The sequence below is a fragment of the Nesoenas mayeri genome (genome assembly GCF_963082525.1).
Source record: "Nesoenas mayeri genome assembly, chromosome: 3".
Lineage (NCBI taxonomy): Eukaryota > Metazoa > Chordata > Aves > Columbiformes > Columbidae > Nesoenas > Nesoenas mayeri.
Genome location: NC_137544.1, coordinates 75,386,462 through 75,406,461, shown reverse-complemented (window position 1 = coordinate 75,406,461; position 20,000 = coordinate 75,386,462). Strand labels below are relative to the sequence as shown.

Below are 20,000 nucleotides of genomic sequence, written 5' to 3'. Positions count from 1 at the left end.
AGCTATGCTTAGTTAAAACTTCTGAGCAAAGGCAATAGGTACAAAATAAGCCTTCAAAATATAATTAGGATTTGCCAACGCAGAAGTTTGAAAAAGCTGAAATTTCAGACTGTGGCTCATATACAGCATTTGATTCATTATGATATATTCATAGGTTTTAATCTTTTTTTTAATCTATTCCACAATTCTTCACATCGTTTAGTTCCATAGTCATAAAAAACCTTGGGAAGTAGGGAAGTGACAGAGTTACATGTCAAACATGCACAATATATTGCAAGAGTAGCACAAAGGAAGCAATATGATCTTAGTTTATATCCATCCCCTGCACCAAATAAACTGGACTGGTAATTGTCTTATTGTGATTTCCAATCAAGAAACATTGCAAATAATCTCATTAAAATGTCACTTGAATCTCTAACACTTGGTAAAGCCAAACACTATCCAGACATTACCCTCTGGTTTTTAGTCTCCATAGGAGAAAGCAAATGGATAGAGATTGGTGGTCTTTTCTGAATCCATTCCTCAAGTGACACATTCCTTTGAAATTCTTTGGGGATGATAAAAGGGGATAATTTATTTAAAAAAAAAAAAAAATAAAAAATCTTGTGTGCATCAAGAGCATAACTTTTTGAAGCACAATGAATGTGTGTCTGTGAGCACGTGCATGTGTGTTCATCTACATGAAAGTAACTCACTAAGTAGATATGTATTGGGAATAAGCAAATGAAATTAAACAAAAGAAACACATATTGTGCTGAAGTTATTCCACTCGACCACTCGACCTCTTTTAAATCCTGGTACATAAACAACTGGTTACCGTGTTACCGACTCTATGTCAGTGCAAGATCTGACTCTATTTTGAGTTAATAACAACAACCACAACTGCCAATGAGCACTGCTTTATGCTAAATATTCATTACTTCTTAACCTGTTGATCACATTGTCTGAGATTATTTCTGGTATATTTCAAAGTAAAAAAATACTTTTTAGATTTAAAATTCTCCAGAGCTTTTATTAATACACTTTTTAAAAGATATTTTCAGTATAATAGAAAACTACCAAAAAAAAAAAAAAGTCAAGGTACAAAATGCATAATGTCCTTAAAACAGAACTTGCACTACCCTGATTAAACTCACAGTAAATCTTTTCCACTGGATTTGGCAGAGAGTCCGTTCTTCAGAAGCTTCATCATTCAACTCCAGTCTCAACAGCCATCTTCTCATTAAAATACTAAATTTTGCATCCAAAATTTTACAATGACTGATGAAGTTTGTCTTTAAATTAGACTTGTCAAATTTGAGGACTTCAGAACTGCTAAGATATATAACAATGTCCAAATAATCTTAAAACCATTGAATTTATGTAGCTAACTGCATTAACATTAACTTTCTGTCACTGATTTTCCTTATTTTTATCAGAGCCTTGTTTGTAAGTGCCACAGTTTCATCCCACTTGTTTTTCTCAGGATTTGTGTATGTCACCAAGTTCTCAGTATACTGCAAGACTGACTTCAAAAACCTATGAGAAATAAAACCAAAGATGAAAAATTTGTTGAAGCATTGAAAAAGAAAAAAAAAAAGAAATAAAGAAAAATATCTCAGTGTCTGGTTTAAAGCTGCTATGTCTTCAAATTTCCAAATCTCCCCCATGATGATCAATACATTAAGGTTTCTTCTACTTGTAGAAGACAACCACTCCCCCATTCTCACAGTAAGAAGTGATGATTTTCAGAAACGCAATTAACACTGTTATAGAAAGAACATAGTGATGAAATATGTGACAGAATTTTCCCCAAATGGCTTCCTTTCCTTTCTCAGTCCAATATTTCACAATGCCTATGAGTTCAGCCAGCTCTTAATTGACACACAAGGAGCAAAATTACCAACTTATTAAATACAGCTTTTACGCACTAATATCTTTGAGTGCGTGACCATTTTCTCACTATACTAAGGAGGAGTCTAATAAAAAAATCTGAATAACTGGACCATATATGTTTAACTAAGTTATTCTATTTCTTGAGCGAACATTGTCTGAGATATGATGACTGTAATGACAGAAAGAACGATGACAATTTACTAAGACTAATACTATTCCTTATTATTTTTTCTCTCCAGGATTTATATTACGGATCAAAAAGGAATGTGTACAGCTTCCTATTACATCTTATATACTCACTTTAGATACTGCTGATAATCAAAAAGATTCTTCTTGCAAACCAAATGCACATTGACTAGTTCCAGAGTAATCAACACTAAGATGAGCCGTAACACTGGAGACAAAAACTTAATGCTAGAAATAAGCACAATTTTTTTTAAATAAAAAAACTAAAACCAAACTAAACAAGAATCATTAATATAAAAAATTCTTCAGACTTCTGGATCCATTCTAAATAGCCAGATATTGCATAGCAGGGGGAGAGAGGAAATACTATGAAAAGTCCTTCAGCAAAGAGCAGAGTAAATATCAAAATGATAAACTAACACCATAAAGTACAAAACCTCAAAAAGAGGGAGAAAAAAGAGAAATACATATACTTAGGACTCCAAAGCAAGCCTCACCAGCACCCATTACTCAATAGATAATAAAGTGGAGTTCAACTGAATTGTAAGTATGTATTGTCAGCTGTCAGTTTCAGCTATGTTTCTTAAGTAATATGGTTAATATTTTCAGGAACACAACCTGACAAAAAATATAATATTTATAGCTTTCTCAGTTTTTAAAGTAGATTCATAAATCCCTGAAAAACACTTCTGAATAGGAACAAAATTAATGTAATACTAAACAATCTCTCTTGTATCTATAAAGATGCTGACCCAGGTATAATGATAAAAAGCAACAGAACTGAAGTAGGTAAAGTCTTGAAAAATCACTTTAACTCATTGCATTCAGATAAAGCATTTACAAGCTTAAATAGGAAAAGCTTGCAACTAAAGAACCCAATCTAACATTTAAATGATACTTTTATTTGAAAGCTTACAACTGACAGTGAACTAATCTAGCAATGCTAAAAGTACCCATCCAATTATTCTCCAAGTTGAGATTTTCTTGTTATTTCAATATCACTACGTAATAGAAATTCGAGTTGCCACTTTGAAACAATTAAGAAGAACACACAAATACTTTTGACTTGAAACTTCTAAGATAAACCACTGTAAGCCAGCAACAGCTGCATGCAGCCACTCTCTCATAAACCCAACCACAAAGTAAGGAAAAACCACCAGCGAACCTGTTCAGCATTCGTAGATAGTTGTGCCTCTGCCGAGAACGTAGAGTCTTGTTCATCCACTGTTTGTATCTCAGCTCAGCGCTGGCAATAACTTGTTCAGACACTTGATGGCACTGTGTGCTTATTTTACGGAGAACCACCAATACTTCCAGAACAGGTCGCGGAGAATAAAGTGTGCAAATATGTGTATCGCAAAGTTCAATCAACAGCCTCCAAAACAAGAAGGAATTGTTTATTTCAATCTTTTGTTAGCTGGATTTAACATGAGATATATTTCATATTCAGTGTGGTTTGATTCATAATAATTAACTTAGAAAACCTGGAAATAGATGACTCTTACCTCATGACAATAAGAAGCAAGGATCTGCATAGAAGGGGTAGTGATTGTGTTCTCTATCACTTTAGTGAATATAAATGCAAAATTACTGTTTTGCAAAAGTACTGAATAATGTTTCCCATTTCAGATCAAGGAAATATAACCACAATAAACAAAACTGCCTGGCTGAAATGATACACTGAACACATCAAATCACAACAGGGTTGGGGTTGAAGCCTCCCACCACAGTCCAATTCACAATTGATTAACATCCACCATAATAAAACTCACTCAAACAAATGGTATTAATTAGTACTACCATTAGTGTATGGTCTTTCTCCTGAGCAGAACAAGAAGCAGACTTAACTTTTTGTAAAATGCACATGGTGAAGTCATGGGGTGGGTGCCCTGGTGACAGAAGATACAGAGAAGGCAGAATTACTGAATGCCTTCTTTGTCTCTGTCTACTCTGCTGGAGGCTGTCCTGGGGAGCCCTGTACCCCTGAGACCCCAGATGAAGCCAGGTCAATGGAGGAGTTTGCTTTAGTCGATGAGGACGGGGTTAGGGAGCAATTAGGCAATCTGGACATCCATAAATACATGGGTCCAGATGAGATGCACCCGCGGGTGCTGAGGGAGCTGGCTGAGGTCATTGCTGGACCGTTCTCCATCATCTTTGCCAAGTCTTGGGAAACGGAAGAGGTGCCAGAGGATTGGAGGAAAGCAAATGTCACTCCAATCTTCAAAAAGGGCAAGAAGGAAGACCTGGGTAATTATAGACCGGTCAGCCTCACCTCCGTCCCTGGGAAAGTAATGGAACGGCTTGTCCTTGATGCCATCTCAAGGCATATCAAGGATAAGAGGATTATTAGGGGCAGTCAGCGTGGCTTTACTAAGGGTAAGTCATGCTTGACCAACCTCATAGCCTTTTATGAGAATGTAACAAGGTGGATGGATGATGGCAGAGCGGTGGATGTGGTCTACCTTGACTTCAGTAAAGCCTTTGACACAGTCTCCCATAGCATCCTAGTTGCTAAGTTGAGGAGGTGTGGTCTGGACAATAGAGTAGTGAGGTGGGTTGCACACTGGCTTTAGGAGAGAAGCCAGAGAGTGGTAGTCAATGGTGCGGAGTCGAGTTGGAGGCCAGTATCTAGTGGAGTGCCTCAGGGGTCAGTACTGGGGCCAATATGATTCAATATATTCAATAACAATTTAGACAAGGGAATTGAGTGTACTATCAGCAAGTTTGCTGATGACACTAAGCTGGGAGGAGTGGCTGACACGCCAGAAGGCTGTGCTGCCATCCAGTGAGACCTGGACAGGCTGGAGAGTTGGGTGGGGAATAACCTGATGAAATTTAACAAGGGAAAGTGTAGAGTCCTGCATCTGGGCAGGAACAACCCCAGGTTTCAGTATAGGCTGGGGAATGACCTATTAGAAAGCAGTGTAGGGGAAAGGGACCTGGGGGTCCTGGTGGACAACAGGATAACCATGAGCCAGCACTGTGCCCTTGTGGCCAGGAAGGCCAATGGCATCCTGGGGTGTATTAGAAGGGGGGTGGTTAGTAGGTCCAGAGAGGTTCTCCTTCCCCTCTATTCCACCCTGGTGAGACCCCATCTGGAGTATTGTGTCCAGTTCTGGGCCCCTCAGTTCAAGGAGGACAGGGAACTGCTGAAGAGAGTCCAGCATAGGGCAACAAAGATGATTAAGGGAGTGGAGCATCTCCCCTATGAAGAAAGGCTGAGGGAGCTGGGTCTTTTTAGTTTGGAGAAGAGGAGCCTAAGAGGGGACCTTATTAATGTCTATAAGTATAGAAAAGGTGAGTGCCATGAGGATGGAGCCAGGCTCTTCTCGGTGGCAAACAATGATATGACAAGGGGTAATGGGATCAAGCTGGAACACAAGAGGTTCCACTTAAATTTGAGAAGAAACTTCTTCTCAGTGAGGGTGACGGAGCACTGGAACAGGCTGCCCAGGGAGGTTGTGGAGTCTCGTTCCCTGGAGACATTCAAAACCCAACTGGACATGTTCCTGTGTGACCTCACCTAGGCGTTCCTGCTCCAGCAGGGGGATTGGACTAGGTGATCTTATGAGGTCCCTTCCAATCCCAAACATACTGTGATACTGTGATCAGGCTTCTTTTTCATAAATGAGAAAACTGCAGACTGATGGGTAGGAAATGGAAGGCACACATGCTACAGTTAAAATCCTCTTTGCACTATCCTGACCACACCTAATGCATTTGATTAGGAGAGTTTTGTTCCAACATATTCACTCATGGGACTCTTAAGACTGCTACAAGAATGCCAATTAAAAGTCAAATTGTTTTGATCATTATTCCAAGTCAGATATATTTAGAATATACCTCCAAGTCTGACAACAAGTATAACAAGCTATCTTCTATTTCAGAATCTTGATACTAAAGCATGTAAGAATAGAACTATGCAGCAGTAAATTACTATTTTAAATGTCACACACAGCTGTGACACCAAGCACATTAAACAAATTTCTGATGCAGTTTCAGCATACAAAACAGATTAAAACCAACTTCATCTAGTCAGTACATAAATAGGTAAAACATTTTGCTTCCCCAATCTGAAAGAAAAATGGTTATTTTTTGTGCTAATTTCCAAATTAAATCTCTGCTGTAATAACATCCCGAATCTACGTCTCATCTTCATTTTGAAGATGATATTCAGCTGCATTCTTAAGATTTTTAGATTAAATTAGCAGCAATGTCAGAAGAGTGTATGAAACATTTCAAGTATTGTTCTAAAAACAGAGAAATTAGTAACTTAGGTTTGAGAGTTCTTATGTCGGGCTGCATGCAGGAGCTGACAGCAAGAACCAGGAGGACATCAAACTCACCTCTCTGTTAGGACACTACTGACTGGATCATCTGAACTGTAGCAATTCTGGGGCATATATTGCTGCAACTGAGATATAATTTCAGATATCATAAAAATGAAAGTATTAACTTCAGCATTTCCTTCCAACCTTAAAAACAAAAGAAAAATAATAAGATTTGAAATTATAAAACTGTGTAGTACTACTTATTTCTCAAGTGGCATAAATTGGGATAGCAGTGTATTCAATGTCCACTGTCATGGTCTGATATTATGGTTCCTTTCCCTCCATTTTATTCGCACGATTTTATTTCTCCAATAAAAAACAACCTTTTCTCAGTCTCAGCAGTCTTCTAAACCCCTCTTAATCCTTTCTTCTTTCATCAAAATCCTGCAGCGTATTGAGTACATGCCAGATGCATTGAATTTTCACCTCAGTTCTGAAGAAGTACGATTTCTTCAGTTATTTTGTTAATGACTTCCTCCTGTTCAAATAACATGAGAATGCTACATTCTTTTTCTAAGTAACAACTCACATAAAGTCTTCCACTTATTAAGTTACCAAGCCCTTTTCCAGAGTAAGCAATTAATTTCTGTTCTACATCAGGTGAGGCATCTTTTTGTTTTTATTGTGATGTACTTGAGTTCTAATTTACCTTCCTAACAGCCCCTTCAGCATCTCTTCAGAAATAGAAAGTGTACATTTCAGATATCTTCTCATTCCCTTCAAGTTAGCACACTGTTTATAGTTTTTATAGTGTCTGTACTGATGTGTATAGCACAGATTAAGCCAAAAAGAACAAACGAATCTTCTCACAACATGGCTGGTGTCTATCATCTTCCTGGTAGAGTATTTGACTAAACATTTCACCACCTCAGATCCCATTTTTCCTAATTATTTTGAGAACTGTCTCTTTTTAATAGCACATACATACCCCTTAATTGTTTGAACCTGTTCCTCAGGCACCGTTGGCAATTCAGGCCATAAGTGAATGCTCTTCGTACATCCCAGCACCTCAAAAAGTATCATGAAAAATGTTATGTAATGTGTAGCCTCTGACAGACAAGACAACATATTTTACTTTTCTTAGTGGCTATTTAAAAAAAACCAAAACCTGCAGTGGATAATAAGTTACTTGTTCACTAGTCATAATTCTGTAAGCCAATATCAAGCGTTAAGGTTTATGTTAGGGCTAAAGGTCCTGATGTACACTTTCATGCTAAAACATCATCTAAACAAACTTATTTACTATTATTTCTTCAATTTATTTTATATAAATAATTAACTACCATGACTTTTGTAACATGGTCTGAATGCTGTTGAAAATGAGAAGTACTAAGTGCATCTAACGTGATTTTGAATCAATAAAAGAACATCTTAAAGCAGTTCAATAATTCATAAACTGATCAGCAGAGAACTACCACAACATTCAAAAGTAGATTTTGCTACAATAACAGAATCTTAATCAGCTGGCTTTCATGCAATATAAATCTGAGTTATAGCCTAATCTAGGATTCCTAGAGACGTGACCAGAGTACATCTGACAAAAGAAAGCACAAGGATATAAGAAAAGTACAGAACAGCAAACATTCAGGTAAGGATAAAGCTATTCAGTGATCTAGAGCATAAACACCAACTGCATCAACAGAAGGCTTGTGCTTAACTACATCTCATTTTAGCAACTGTAAATTCCAGAAGATAAAACTAAAAAATTCATTAAAATTATGTAGGATTTTGACTTTTTAGGACAATCAAAGCATGAAGACAACAATTAGACCAATGTTAAGGATAAAAGTGCTTTCACGGTTGGAAGTACCTACCTGTTTTTTGAGTCGGGAAATAGGATGAAATCGAGAACGGTAGCAACTTGCACAGTTCATCAGTGGTTTTATGACCATGTGTTCCTGATTTACAAAATCATAGACAACACACAACAGTTTCTTTAAACTGTCCTAATCACATGCAGACCTAGACTTATGCTTAATTCTATGCAAGCCACCTGTAATACTAAAGTCAATAAAGACTTCCAGTTGTCTGAGGGCTGAAAGCAGTAACCAGCACAGTGTTTAAAGCTTAACTTTTTTGACACATTTTAACTATGAAACCTGACAGCAGCTGAGAGAAAAGCAACCAAGTATTCTCTTAATGCAGCACTATGCAATATATCTTGAAAAACTAAAAAGAGCTACAACTAATAAACAGAAGATTTATCTCACAGGTTGCTGCATGATACTGAAATAAGTACTCCCAAATATTAACAGGAAATTGGGGGTAGCAAATATAATAATTGATAATGTTGAGAAACATGTATTGCCAGACAAAAAGCATTCACAAATTCACAGAATAGAGTGTGGATACAAATTACACTTTCACCAGTGAGCCACCACAATTTATAGGGCCTCAGAAAAAAAAGAAACCTTCATATATTACATATCTCAGTGGCTGAGCTACAGCTGTTCTACATACCATTCTGATAATTCAGCACATAAACATGCTAGGTATCAATACAATTTGACAAATAAAATTAAGTGGAATCACTGTAATTTATGGATCAACCATGTCAATAAGGAGTGGTTAAGCAAACAAATTAAGGTAAAGTATGAAAGGATAATCTTTTGGAAACCTTTTTGCATTTATTTCACTACCAAACTAGAAGAAAAATACCTTCACAATTTTTTACTTGGGGGAATACTTAATTTCCACAAAAAGCTGTTGTCAAGAAAGATTCAGTCACATAAGACTCCCTAAAATCAGATTTGGCATCCAAAACAACTGAAAAAAAAAAAAATCTTCTGAGAGCATACTATTGATCCCTACCTTAAAAGCAAACATGTCCTCATCTGAGAATCTGCAGACAAGAGTAATTGCAAATGCAACTATCTGATTAGCTACTTCTCTGGGAAATGCTTTTAGATTGATCTCTCCGTGGCTTAAACGATCTCTTATACGTGGACCCTCCTGGTGGTTCAAGAAATCCCAAAGAAATTCCTGTGGAAACATACACCAAGCATATAGGATTTATTTTATGTGTATTCACATAGAGCAGAATATATTCAATGTACAGGATGCCCCTTTCCTATAGACATGATCACAGAGGTATTTAGATGGTCAGAAAAAGCAATACAAACTAAGCTTGCAGAAAAAAAAAAAAAAGGCAACTCGTCCATTCATCCATCTTCTGAGGAAATTAAAAACTAATATACATGCTATTATGTGAGAGATAACAACAGAGCTTGTTCAGCTTTGTGTCCCAAGTCCTCCACAGCTGAAATGCCCCTGGCAACAGGACAGTAACCTCAGGTCTCCCATACATTCTCAAAAAGCTGCTAAATTCAAGACCCCTAGCTTTCACGTTCACTATCTGTTCAGCTGGCAAAATGCAGGATGTGCTCTGCTAAGTTTGGAGCTATGTTTTGGTGCCATCTGCCCAGGTAGTGTAAGATGTGTCCCAGAAGCAATCAGAAATAAGTTTTTATTTTCCCTGTACAAGGCAACAGTTTTTCTTCTGCTTCATACAGCTGACCTTCAGAAGTCTAAAGACGTATCTCCATGACTTTCATATTTCAGACACAAAGATGGTCTTATATCCTAACTGCATATAGCTTTTCAGATACTACTTTCTACCTTTCACAATTAGAAATGTTAACAACCTTCTGTTTCTAAACTGCTAGAGATAAGTTATGTGAAATAAATGAGTATTAGGCATAATCATAAATATATTACTAAATTTAAACACAAACAAAACAATGACAAGGAAAAACAAACAAATAACAAGAAACCCCAATCAACCAACAACAAATCCACAAAGAACGCCCCCCCCTAAAAACCGAAAGACCCCCAAAAACAAATAAAAAAACCAAACCAAAACAAAACAACCTTTCAAAATACTTGCCATAGCAGGTTCCTCAAGAACTGCAGGAAGCTGGTTGAGTTCTTCATTATCCAAATGCTTTGCTAGCATCTAGAAAAAAAGTACTTTGAATAGAAACTTACTATTGAAAGCCAAACAATCAAAGAAAACACATCAACTGAAGTAATTAGTTTCCCTAATTTTAAGCAATTATTTCTGCCACTCAAGAATCAAGGTGTCTAATTATTATTCACAGGCAATTTGAGATAATTCAGAAGAGTTGCAAATTTGAGTATTTCTGCTTGCAATGTTTATTTGGTTTTATTTTGAACAACTGAATCTAGGAAAAATGACAGAACATTTGTTTCTGTGAGATATTTCAAGATAAAAAGAATTAGAATAAATTAAAGTCTGTTCATTAAAATTTGTATTAGTTTTCTAGGGGATTCCAAATAGAAAATATTTACTGTCCATCATCTTTTATTTGGAAAAAAGTCAGAACTGAAGTCTTTTCCAACACCAGAGCTTTCTGGCCTCTAGTAATAGAAAACATGCATATGCTTATATTCTGACATAGATATATATATTAAAAAAAAAAAAGGCATAAGTACCTCATCGAAAGTGGTGTAGAGAGCAGAAGGCTAGAACAAAAGACAACATTATTTGATTTTCAAACAGAAACAATTAACTAGACATGTATACCACGCTTATATTTTTTCATTTGCAGGAGATAACAGAGGTGCATTAATAGCAAAAAAACCCCTTATAAATTAAAAAAGGGACTGTTGGATTTTGTGCAACTTTTTTTTTTTTTTTTTTAATACATACAACATGATATCCTTTCCACCCTAAACTGTTTCTGAACACCAACCTTCAAGTACTTTTTCAGACCTCTTTTACTGGCAGACATCTTTACAAAAAAATAAGAGGCATTCATGAAACTCTACTGTAAATTTGTAAATAAAGTTCTACAATTGATTGAAATTTTGGGGGTAAAATCTGTAAATGTTTAGACACTACGCTTGTAGAAGAATTATTCTGCAAAAATCATTAGCACTAAATCATAATTGACTTTAGACAGCAATTTTACCTCAGCTGTTAGCAATCGATTTGGACAGTTATTAATTGTAGTGAAGAGCAACCTAAGTCCAGCTTCCAGCTGAGGAAGTAAGAGAATCACACAGTCAGCATACCTGAAAAAATAACAGAGATACCCAAAGGGGTTTCCCCCCTTATAAATATAATCAAAATAGAAATTAGAGCCATCTCAGAGTTACACTGTCAGGCCAAATGATCCAGACCAAAATTCATTTGTAATGCACTTTATAAACAAACAGTAAATGACTACCTGTGCCCAACAGAAGCTGACCACTGAATTCAAAGCAGCTCAGAAAAGATACTAATTTACAAAGTGGATCGTGGAAGAGGAAAACAAAACAATACACTATTTTTCCTCTCTTTTAAATCAACATGTCAATATCTGAAGATTTGCTTCCACTTGATTTGTAAATCTCTCCTTTTTGGCTGCATCGGCAATTTTTTTTAGGTTTCAAGACATAGTTTATAATCCTAGTTGGTACAAAATAGCCAGTTCACAGACTTTCTGGGATATTACCATAACAGTACCTAACTATATGTTGTTAAGTAATAGATTTAGCAAAAAGCTTTGAAATCTACAAATGCTGCTATTATTCTACAAATATAGATTATTTTTATATTTTACTAAAAATAAATAAATAAAATTGACTGTTACCTGCTTTGCTTGAAAGCTGTTAAAGCAGCCATCCAAAATGGTAACATTGTTTTTAATACAAAACTGGACAGTTTTACTAGCTCTTCAGCTATGGAAAGTGTTTCGTGACAGAGATCTGCAAGTTCACAAAACGATATTAATAAACAACATACAATCTGCGGTTTACTAATTCACTCTTAATACAAGGTATTTCAAAAAGATGGACTCAAATTTAAATCATTATGTCTCTGCATGCGTGTCCTGAATGTGGAGGTGACCTTTTGAATGTGCCAGGGAAAAACCAGTTGCTTCTGGTATGACAGGACAGGTTGGTAACAAAAAAAGAAAATGGACCCATGCAGAGATATAGTGATTTCAAACTGGGTCCATCTTTTTGAAACACCTTGTATTTCACTAAAAAATATAAGATTATTTCAGCATTGGTAAAGGGAGACTAAAAAGCTATCCAATCTGTTTTAATTATCCAGGTACAATGGCAGTCATATTTAAGATCAGAAGCTGAGTTTGTAAGATTGCATTTTTAGTGATAACATAACATTACAGAGTAAAAACAGCTGCTTTTTACTGAGACTAAAAGACTACACAGCAACTGGACCCAGGTTCTGTTGGGTTGTTTTACACCTGCTTCAAATACTTTAAAAAAATTGTAATATATATTTACCATTTTAATTCAGTAAGTAGTACGAACATTTGAACATGAGCACATTGTTCCTACTTTATCAATTTTCTGTGCTGACATTTAATTAATTAACACTTCATACTACAATGCTGAAACTCACCCTTATGAATTCACATTATAAATATTTTATCCAAGAGAAAGCATAAAATGGCAAGTGCAACTTGACTGCAGTAGGTGTTTTTTTGAAGAAAATCAAATGCTATAGGATTTATACTACATTGTGATTGGAATGTTATCAGCCTGAGTTGGTTCTCAAAAGCCCTGTTTCAGTTCCATGAGCAGATGTTCCACCAGCAAACTGATTATGTAGCACAAACTGACCACGACCACCATTAACACCAATACTCCCCATATGCTGTTGTTGCAGCAATTGTAGAAATAAACTAAATAAGGTCTGTAGCCAAGGAGATAAGAAGATTTTAATCTGACACTATCCTTTCCTAAGACAAGCATCACTGTATGGAAGATGTGTCACCATCCTTTACCCTGTATCAGTACTACCTTCCCTGCAAGATACTGGGTACTCCTGCTGGGACCCTTGCAGCTGGAAACACATAATTCTGCAAAGATCTAGATTTTGTAAAGGCAAACTAGATGACTGTTACATGAAATGAAATGTCATAATAATAATAAAATAAAAACAACTGGAACACACAGTTAAACTATTTTAGAAGCAGTAACATTACGTGTTTCAACGTGTTATAATTATTTTAGAAAGCAGTATTTTCTTTATTCAATAGTCAAAGTGCCTCCTTATCAAAGATTTGTTTTACAAGCATGATTTATTAATCTAATGACAGGGTATACAGGTATCTTAGTTAAGAGTGTATCTTAGAACTGTGTAAAATACATTTTTTTCAACAGCATTTTTGGCCAATTAAACAGCAGAAAATATAGAATAATAAAAACTTGCTAATGGTTAAATACTTGCCTGGAAATATATCAAGCTCCTCTAAACTAACGAAGAACACATAAGGTCGATGTTCTAAAATGCATTTAGTTTGCAGAAGATACGTCTGTAGCAACTGACCCAATCCTGCAGTTAAAAAAAGCAGCATAGCACAATATCTAGGGAGAATACCATAATATATTAGAAAAGCTTAGACAACTAAGACTTTTGCAAAGAAACAACATTTGTGGGGCAGGGCAAAGGGGTTTTTTGCTTCTTCAAAGAACAAAACCTAAGCTTCCCATCTCTTTTGACTAGGGGCACTCAATAATTAATTGCATTCACAAGCATGAAAAACACACTGTGGAATTAGGAAAAATCATTACTGTATTATACACTGGCTGCTGTTGCTCCTCCTCCCACTCCATTCCTCTGCCTTTTATTCCGAGTTATTCCTGACTACCCTGACAGACAAGGAAGTGGGTTGCAGAACAAGACCTTAACCTTTCTGCTGTTCCTGCTCATAAAAACACACTGGTCCTAAAACTGACCAGCTTTATAAGGACTGAAGTAGTCTACGGAAATCCCTTTTCCAAAAGCAGCAGCAAGGCAAAACAGTCAGGATATTGTTTTACTAATGGCTTTTCAAACACTCTCAAGTCCGACTGGTAAGAAAATGAGATTCTTTTTGGTAACTTACTTCACAGGAATTTCTTGTGGGGATGCAAACCCATGCCACAAAACATTACGAAGGTTCAGACCATATGGAGATCCAATGAACACCCTCAGTACATTCATCTAATTAACAAAAAAAGTGATTACTGCATGAATAAATCTATCGTTTATTACCCTGTACCCTTCCCTGACTGAAAAGTTTAGAAGTTATTTAGAAACTACAATTTCTACTATCAAAATGACTGTCCAGAACTTGTCACAGTAATAGCAACTTGTTATTTGCAATTCCCAGTATTCTCTGAAAGGAAATATTTCAGATTACTTGTACGTGCTATAGAATATAATGAGGGAAGAACAAAACTATTAGACATTTTAAAGAGTTAGGACAGGTAAACAAATGAGATCAAGTTTAGCTCTTGCTTCTTGTAGGATAAATCCAAATAATTTAATACAAATTAATATAAAATACAGAATTTGCATTCAAAGCTATATTCCCAAAATCACTGTCTAACAAAAAGGGGAACTTTGGTTTGTTTTTATTCCACATGCCATCTAAATTCAAGAAATAATCATGTTTCTCATATAGAAAAGCAATCAAGACCTTATGAGCTTGCCTTAAAAAATATTTCCATTTACAATATTCAATATTTTTGCCATATATCCCCCGTACTGTGACATGTGTGACACAAAAGTTTTTCCAGTATATTACAGAATTTGCAAACTCTTCTTCAGTGCAAGCAAAAGCTATACTTGGAAACCTGCCATTTGGCAAGAAGAAAACCAGCTCGGTATTTATAATCATTTCAAAACTATAAACTTACTACAGCTTGTCCAAAGATAACTGCAAGCTGCTCAGAAGCAAGCAAGTCTCTTAGAAGGAAAGGGCAATCTTTACCAATCAGTAAATATACCTATTTAAAACAAACAAACAAACAAACAACACCTAACATAAATAATTCAGTATATGTCTTTGTATTTCAAACATACAACTTGATTATTCCACCCAGTAGCCATTTTCATTATTGTAAAAACACAAATCAAACAAAACCCACCAAATCCTTTAAAAGGTTTTGAATTCTATAATTTCATGACAAAGTAAAATTTACAGAACATATCAGGAAGGACCAGATATCCCACTTAATGGAAAAAAAGCCAACCAAACCAAAAGTAAAGCACAACAAAAACAGGTAATTAAGGGAATAAACTCTGCCCAGGACACCATACTTCACTCTTGCTCTAAAAAGCCATAGGGTTTCCCATTGTTACAGTAAGAAGACTTGTGGTTTGTCTTCTAATTCTGGGTGTTCCTTAAACTAGATTTGATCATATTTGAGCAATCTCAGTATCTCTAGTTTCAACTGGTCTTTGTATTTCCCTGATGTTTTTTTTCCAATCTTTGGTAATTTTTCATTACTTCAAAATTTATCACCCCTCATACTTGGGCAAATTGGTTTGTCTAGGTGTGAATTAGCCCATTGTTCTTTCTTTGGCATTTCCTTCTCCAGAGCTTCTCACAGAGATTTAACCACCAGCTATTTTATCTGTGGGCAATATACCACAGCAGCAAAGCCACTTAACACAGCTGTTGCTCCCTTCTCCCTAATTTGCATGCCCATAAGTAGTGGCTGCATCAATTTGTGCGGTCATACAGTGAAGCAAACCAATGAACCGATCCAGCTGAAAAACAAAAATTGGGGTAGTGGAAAAAGGTGGAAAGGTACCTAGATCAGTTCATCAATCTAGCTTGCTAATGGGCTTTCAAATATTTGCACTCATATAACATATAGAATACCAGTAAACAAGGTAGATGGCTGTGAAGATTGACTGAATAAACTTAAGTAGTGCTATCACTAAATGTTAAACCATACCCTAATTCATGTTACATCAAAAAGGATTAACAATACAAGTTTCTTAATACTAGTCAGAATTCCTAAGTCTAAGTCATATCATGTATGTACTCCTTGTCTCATGCTGGTCATGGAACTCCTGCAGTATTACTTTTTAAACTTAGAAAGAGTGCATATCTTTACTAACTGTTACAGGGTAAAGGAAGAGAATGTGTTAACAAGATAAATGTTCAGTACTTCACGACAGATTCTAGATCTATCCAGCTCATCAGTTAGGTCAAGAACTTGAGTTGTTAGCTGGCTTCTACATGTTTTTGCAGTGTAAGACTTGTGTTGAAGCACTTAAAGAGACGTATACTCTGTGAACAGAGCTCTGAGGAAAGAGCCCATTTCCAGCTGCATGCTCCTGCCATTCCTCACAGAAGTTATTATATCATCTTCTGTGGAAGGTGTGCTGCTTCCTGTTTTGGTTAAATAAATCAGAGTAACAAAGACCTACTGTATGTACACTGATTAAGCAAACTTTGTTCTTTTTAATGAAGTTGGTTAGTAACAGCACTCACACAAGCAACTTTACATACACAGCTGAAGGAGCCCCAGAAGATGCTTCCATTACCACAACTGGATCCAGAAAAGAACACCTGTCCAACTCAAAATACAGCTGGGCTACCAGTATACTACTACAGTACAGGGTATTCTCACTTTTTCAACGTGCAATTAAATCCAAGAGCTCATTCCCATCTTATAAAACCAAATCTGCAATAGACTCCTCATGCTGGCACTTACATCTCCCAAGGCTCGCTCCAAGCATGATGTTAGTTTCATTAAGCCAAGAGCAATTCCTGTAGTTTGTGCATCTTGTAGAACATCAAATACTTCAAGAAATAACTGTATGATGAGGGAGAGGGAGAACATTGTGTTAAATCTTCAGAAGGAAAAAACAAATTGTCAAAAGCACAAAGAAATGTACATACTCCTCTATGACAGTCACTATGCAAACATAGAAATAAAACCATGCCAAGGAGATAAAACTGTAGATGCCAGGAAATAAACTACCCTAGAGTAGATCTTGTATTTTTAGTTGCAATGTATCTAGAGCCTTACATCTATAAAAATTATCGACAGTAACTTTACACAGTAAAACTTGATATTAAGTATAGATTATTAGGAAAACAAAATCTTAGGCTAGAATAGGCCCAAAGCACCTCATGTTCTCTTTGTGATAACTTACACAAAATCTAAGCACAAAGTCAGGAAAATTAGAAGCAACTATGTATTAAGAAGGACAAGTAGTTACAAATTCTAAGCATTTTGTTCATTGACATCTCTCACATGCTCTTACATTAAACTTCCACAAAAGGTTCATGTGCCAAAATACAAGTTGTCAACGGACATTTCCATACCTCTGTGCAGTTTGTCCAGTTGAACCATAATGCGTACTGAACTACAAATTGCTCCTTGGTCAGAGATTTGAAGTACAAATTAACAGATTCACATACAGGTCCTAATGATCGTATGCTTTTGATATAATCCACACTTCGATCTTAAATTGAAAAACAGACGGTTATTAGAATACACAGCTTCCTGAAGGTACAGTATTTTAAAGCTCACTAGGAGTAAATACCACTACAGCTTGTGTAATTTTTAGCACAGAGAATTTTATCCAGACTATTTTAGCACAACTCACACACTACAATTTACTGTCCAAAAGACCATACAGATAAGATATAGAAAAGTAAAAGTGCAGTGTGAAACCAGATAAAACTAAGAACCTTCCCCAAATAATAATTTTAAAAAATAATGCAAGAAATTATGGAAGAGTATTGTTATTTTCTGGTTTTGTTGAAATTGGAAAAACCTACTAGAGAACATATTATTAAATCCACATAATCAAGCTGTAAACTAATGCAAGTTCAGAGAGATCAGTTAAGTTACTTATATCCTTTAAAGAACACAGATGGATGTACTACCTTACAGAGTGGTATCACTGGTCCTCTTCAGTGGGACACTTTAACAGGAAAATAAATTCTTCTGATTTACTTAGAGATATTGCTTGAGACAGAAACATGTATAATTTTTACCATTTCTGGAAATTTATAACAGAGCTTTAATGATGCAATTTGGAAAATTAAAATTCACCGAGTTCATCAGGGTATGAATACTTTGTTCTGGTTAAAAACCAATTATTCTGTTCTACACACAAGAGGGAAACCAAACAGTACTTCTGAAAAGGCTAAAGTTGGGGAAACGAAACCAGAAGCAAGAGCAGGAATACTGATGGCCCCAGAGTGTTTTAAATTTAGTGTAAAAAGGATATAAAAAACACAAAAGCAAACAATTCTGCTTGAGGAGAGAAGCAGAACTGAACCCCTTATATATAGGTGCATGAAGTTGGAAACCAAGATGAATGAGGAAACAAAGGAGGAGCTACTGATGTAGCACAGATTACAGGAATATTAGGAGCTAGCAACAACCGAATACCAAGCACAGACGAAAAATGTAATGCTCCTTGTGGATATGAACTGTATGTACTCTAATCTGCAGCAAAGTTGATGCTGTATTGTAACAAAATATTATAACTAAGCTAGGATTGCTATGACGTGTACTGAGATACTACATCAGTCTACATGCATCATTATAACAGCAGGCAAATACTAACCTGATTCAAGGTAAAACACATGCTCTGAAATGGCTTGCCAAAATACTTCACCATTTTCAGATAAAATATTATTAATATCATAGATGTCTTTCTTCTCAAATCCAAGTTTGCAAATCACATAATGCACAGGTGGAGAAAGACAAGTAGTGACCGAGTCTGACACCATCTAAGACACACAAAAAAAGTCCTCACATTAAGAAAGTACATGAGAACAAAGAAAATTATTATTAAAGTATACCCATAAGCACAGTGATCCAGACAGCAATACACCATCTCTAAACAAGCTGTAAGTTTTGCAATGCAATTTTCATATGTGCATATGATTAAATGAGCTGTCCAAGCAGAACCACTCTATGGAAAACTGAGAGGAAGAATTGCTCTGTTTGCATAATGTCAGGAGGGTCTATTTCCAAATGGTTATATCTACTGAACTGATGCCAAGACAGATGGAAGCAAAAGATCCCAGTTTATATAGCTGTTTTGCCTAGTCTCTGAGCTTTCAGGGAAACTGATGCTGCTTCAAGCAAAGCCAAGAGCTTCAGTCCTTATGACCAGCAAAATAATTGGGTGCAGGGGAGGAACATGTGAATTCTGTGTGAACTGGCAGTAATGGTAGAACACTGTGAGCATAAATATTATTTGCATAGTAGTCTAAACAGAAAGACAGACTGATTCAGAAGCACATATTTAAAGGAAAGAATTGGCAAAGATAGAGCTGCTCATGCTAACAAGGAAGAAAATTCTTCTGATTTAGTAAAAAAGTTACACTTCCTCATTAATCAAACAGAAAAGATAGACAAGAAGTCGTTTGAAGTTTAAGAAATAGAAAAAGATTGTACTAAAGTTAAATTAGAAACGTTTTTCCCCTCTTTAATTAGGCAACAGAATTGACCCTCACAGTACATAATTTCTGAATTAATGGTTTCAAGGAGAGATTATGTATTCATACGGGAAACAACACAGAACAAATACGACAGTTGCTATAAGGAACTGCTGTTAGCTGTCATCAGGAGTATCCTATCCGCTAAAAAACAAATGTTCATAACACGTACTTCAGTATTTCACTTTATTTTGAGAACTCTCCACTCCCCGTTCACTGTCAAGAGACAGAAGGCCAAAGCAAAATTTGAACTACCACCGCCACCCTTTGTTGTCTAAAACAGACCAAACTAGGCGCAGGTAGCTGACTTTTTCAGGGAGACTACGCGACGAAGTCCCGGGTTTCCGCCGGTGACAGCGACGCAGAGGCACTGCTGCCG

At 36.1% G+C, this 20,000-nt stretch overlaps 1 protein-coding gene across 1 annotated transcript; it reads right to left on the bottom strand.

Moving 5' to 3' along the window:
* Nucleotides 1-348: 348 nt before the first annotated feature.
* ERMARD (ER membrane associated RNA degradation) lies at nucleotides 349-17,551 on the bottom strand. The gene is made up of 16 exons (XM_080340849.1): nucleotides 17,486-17,551; nucleotides 16,869-16,970; nucleotides 15,057-15,146; nucleotides 14,261-14,358; nucleotides 13,603-13,739; nucleotides 11,993-12,107; nucleotides 11,330-11,432; nucleotides 10,851-10,880; nucleotides 10,282-10,350; nucleotides 9,207-9,377; nucleotides 8,210-8,293; nucleotides 7,324-7,403; nucleotides 6,411-6,539; nucleotides 3,227-3,436; nucleotides 2,176-2,289; nucleotides 349-1,518 (listed from the first exon to the last, which is right to left on the bottom strand). Exons 2-16 carry the CDS (start codon nucleotides 16,905-16,907, stop codon nucleotides 1,359-1,361), a joined length of 1,629 nt encoding a protein of 542 aa, XP_080196975.1. The 5' UTR covers nucleotides 16,908-16,970; nucleotides 17,486-17,551; the 3' UTR covers nucleotides 349-1,358.
* Between the last annotated feature and the right edge of the window lie 2,449 nt (nucleotides 17,552-20,000).

Bases quoted from the DNA above. Each gene is read 5' to 3' on its own strand.
- ERMARD (XM_080340849.1), bottom strand. From the start codon at position 16,907: ATGAAACTAACATCATGCTTGGAGCGAGCCTTGGGAGAT. The intron at 15,147-16,868 runs GTAAGTGCCAGC...TGTTTTAAATAG, and splicing joins TGGAGCGAGCCTTGGGAGAT to GTATATTTACTGATTGGTAA. The intron at 14,359-15,056 runs GTAAGTTTATAG...TTTGTTAATTAG, and splicing joins TTATCTTTGGACAAGCTGTA to ATGAATGTACTGAGGGTGTT.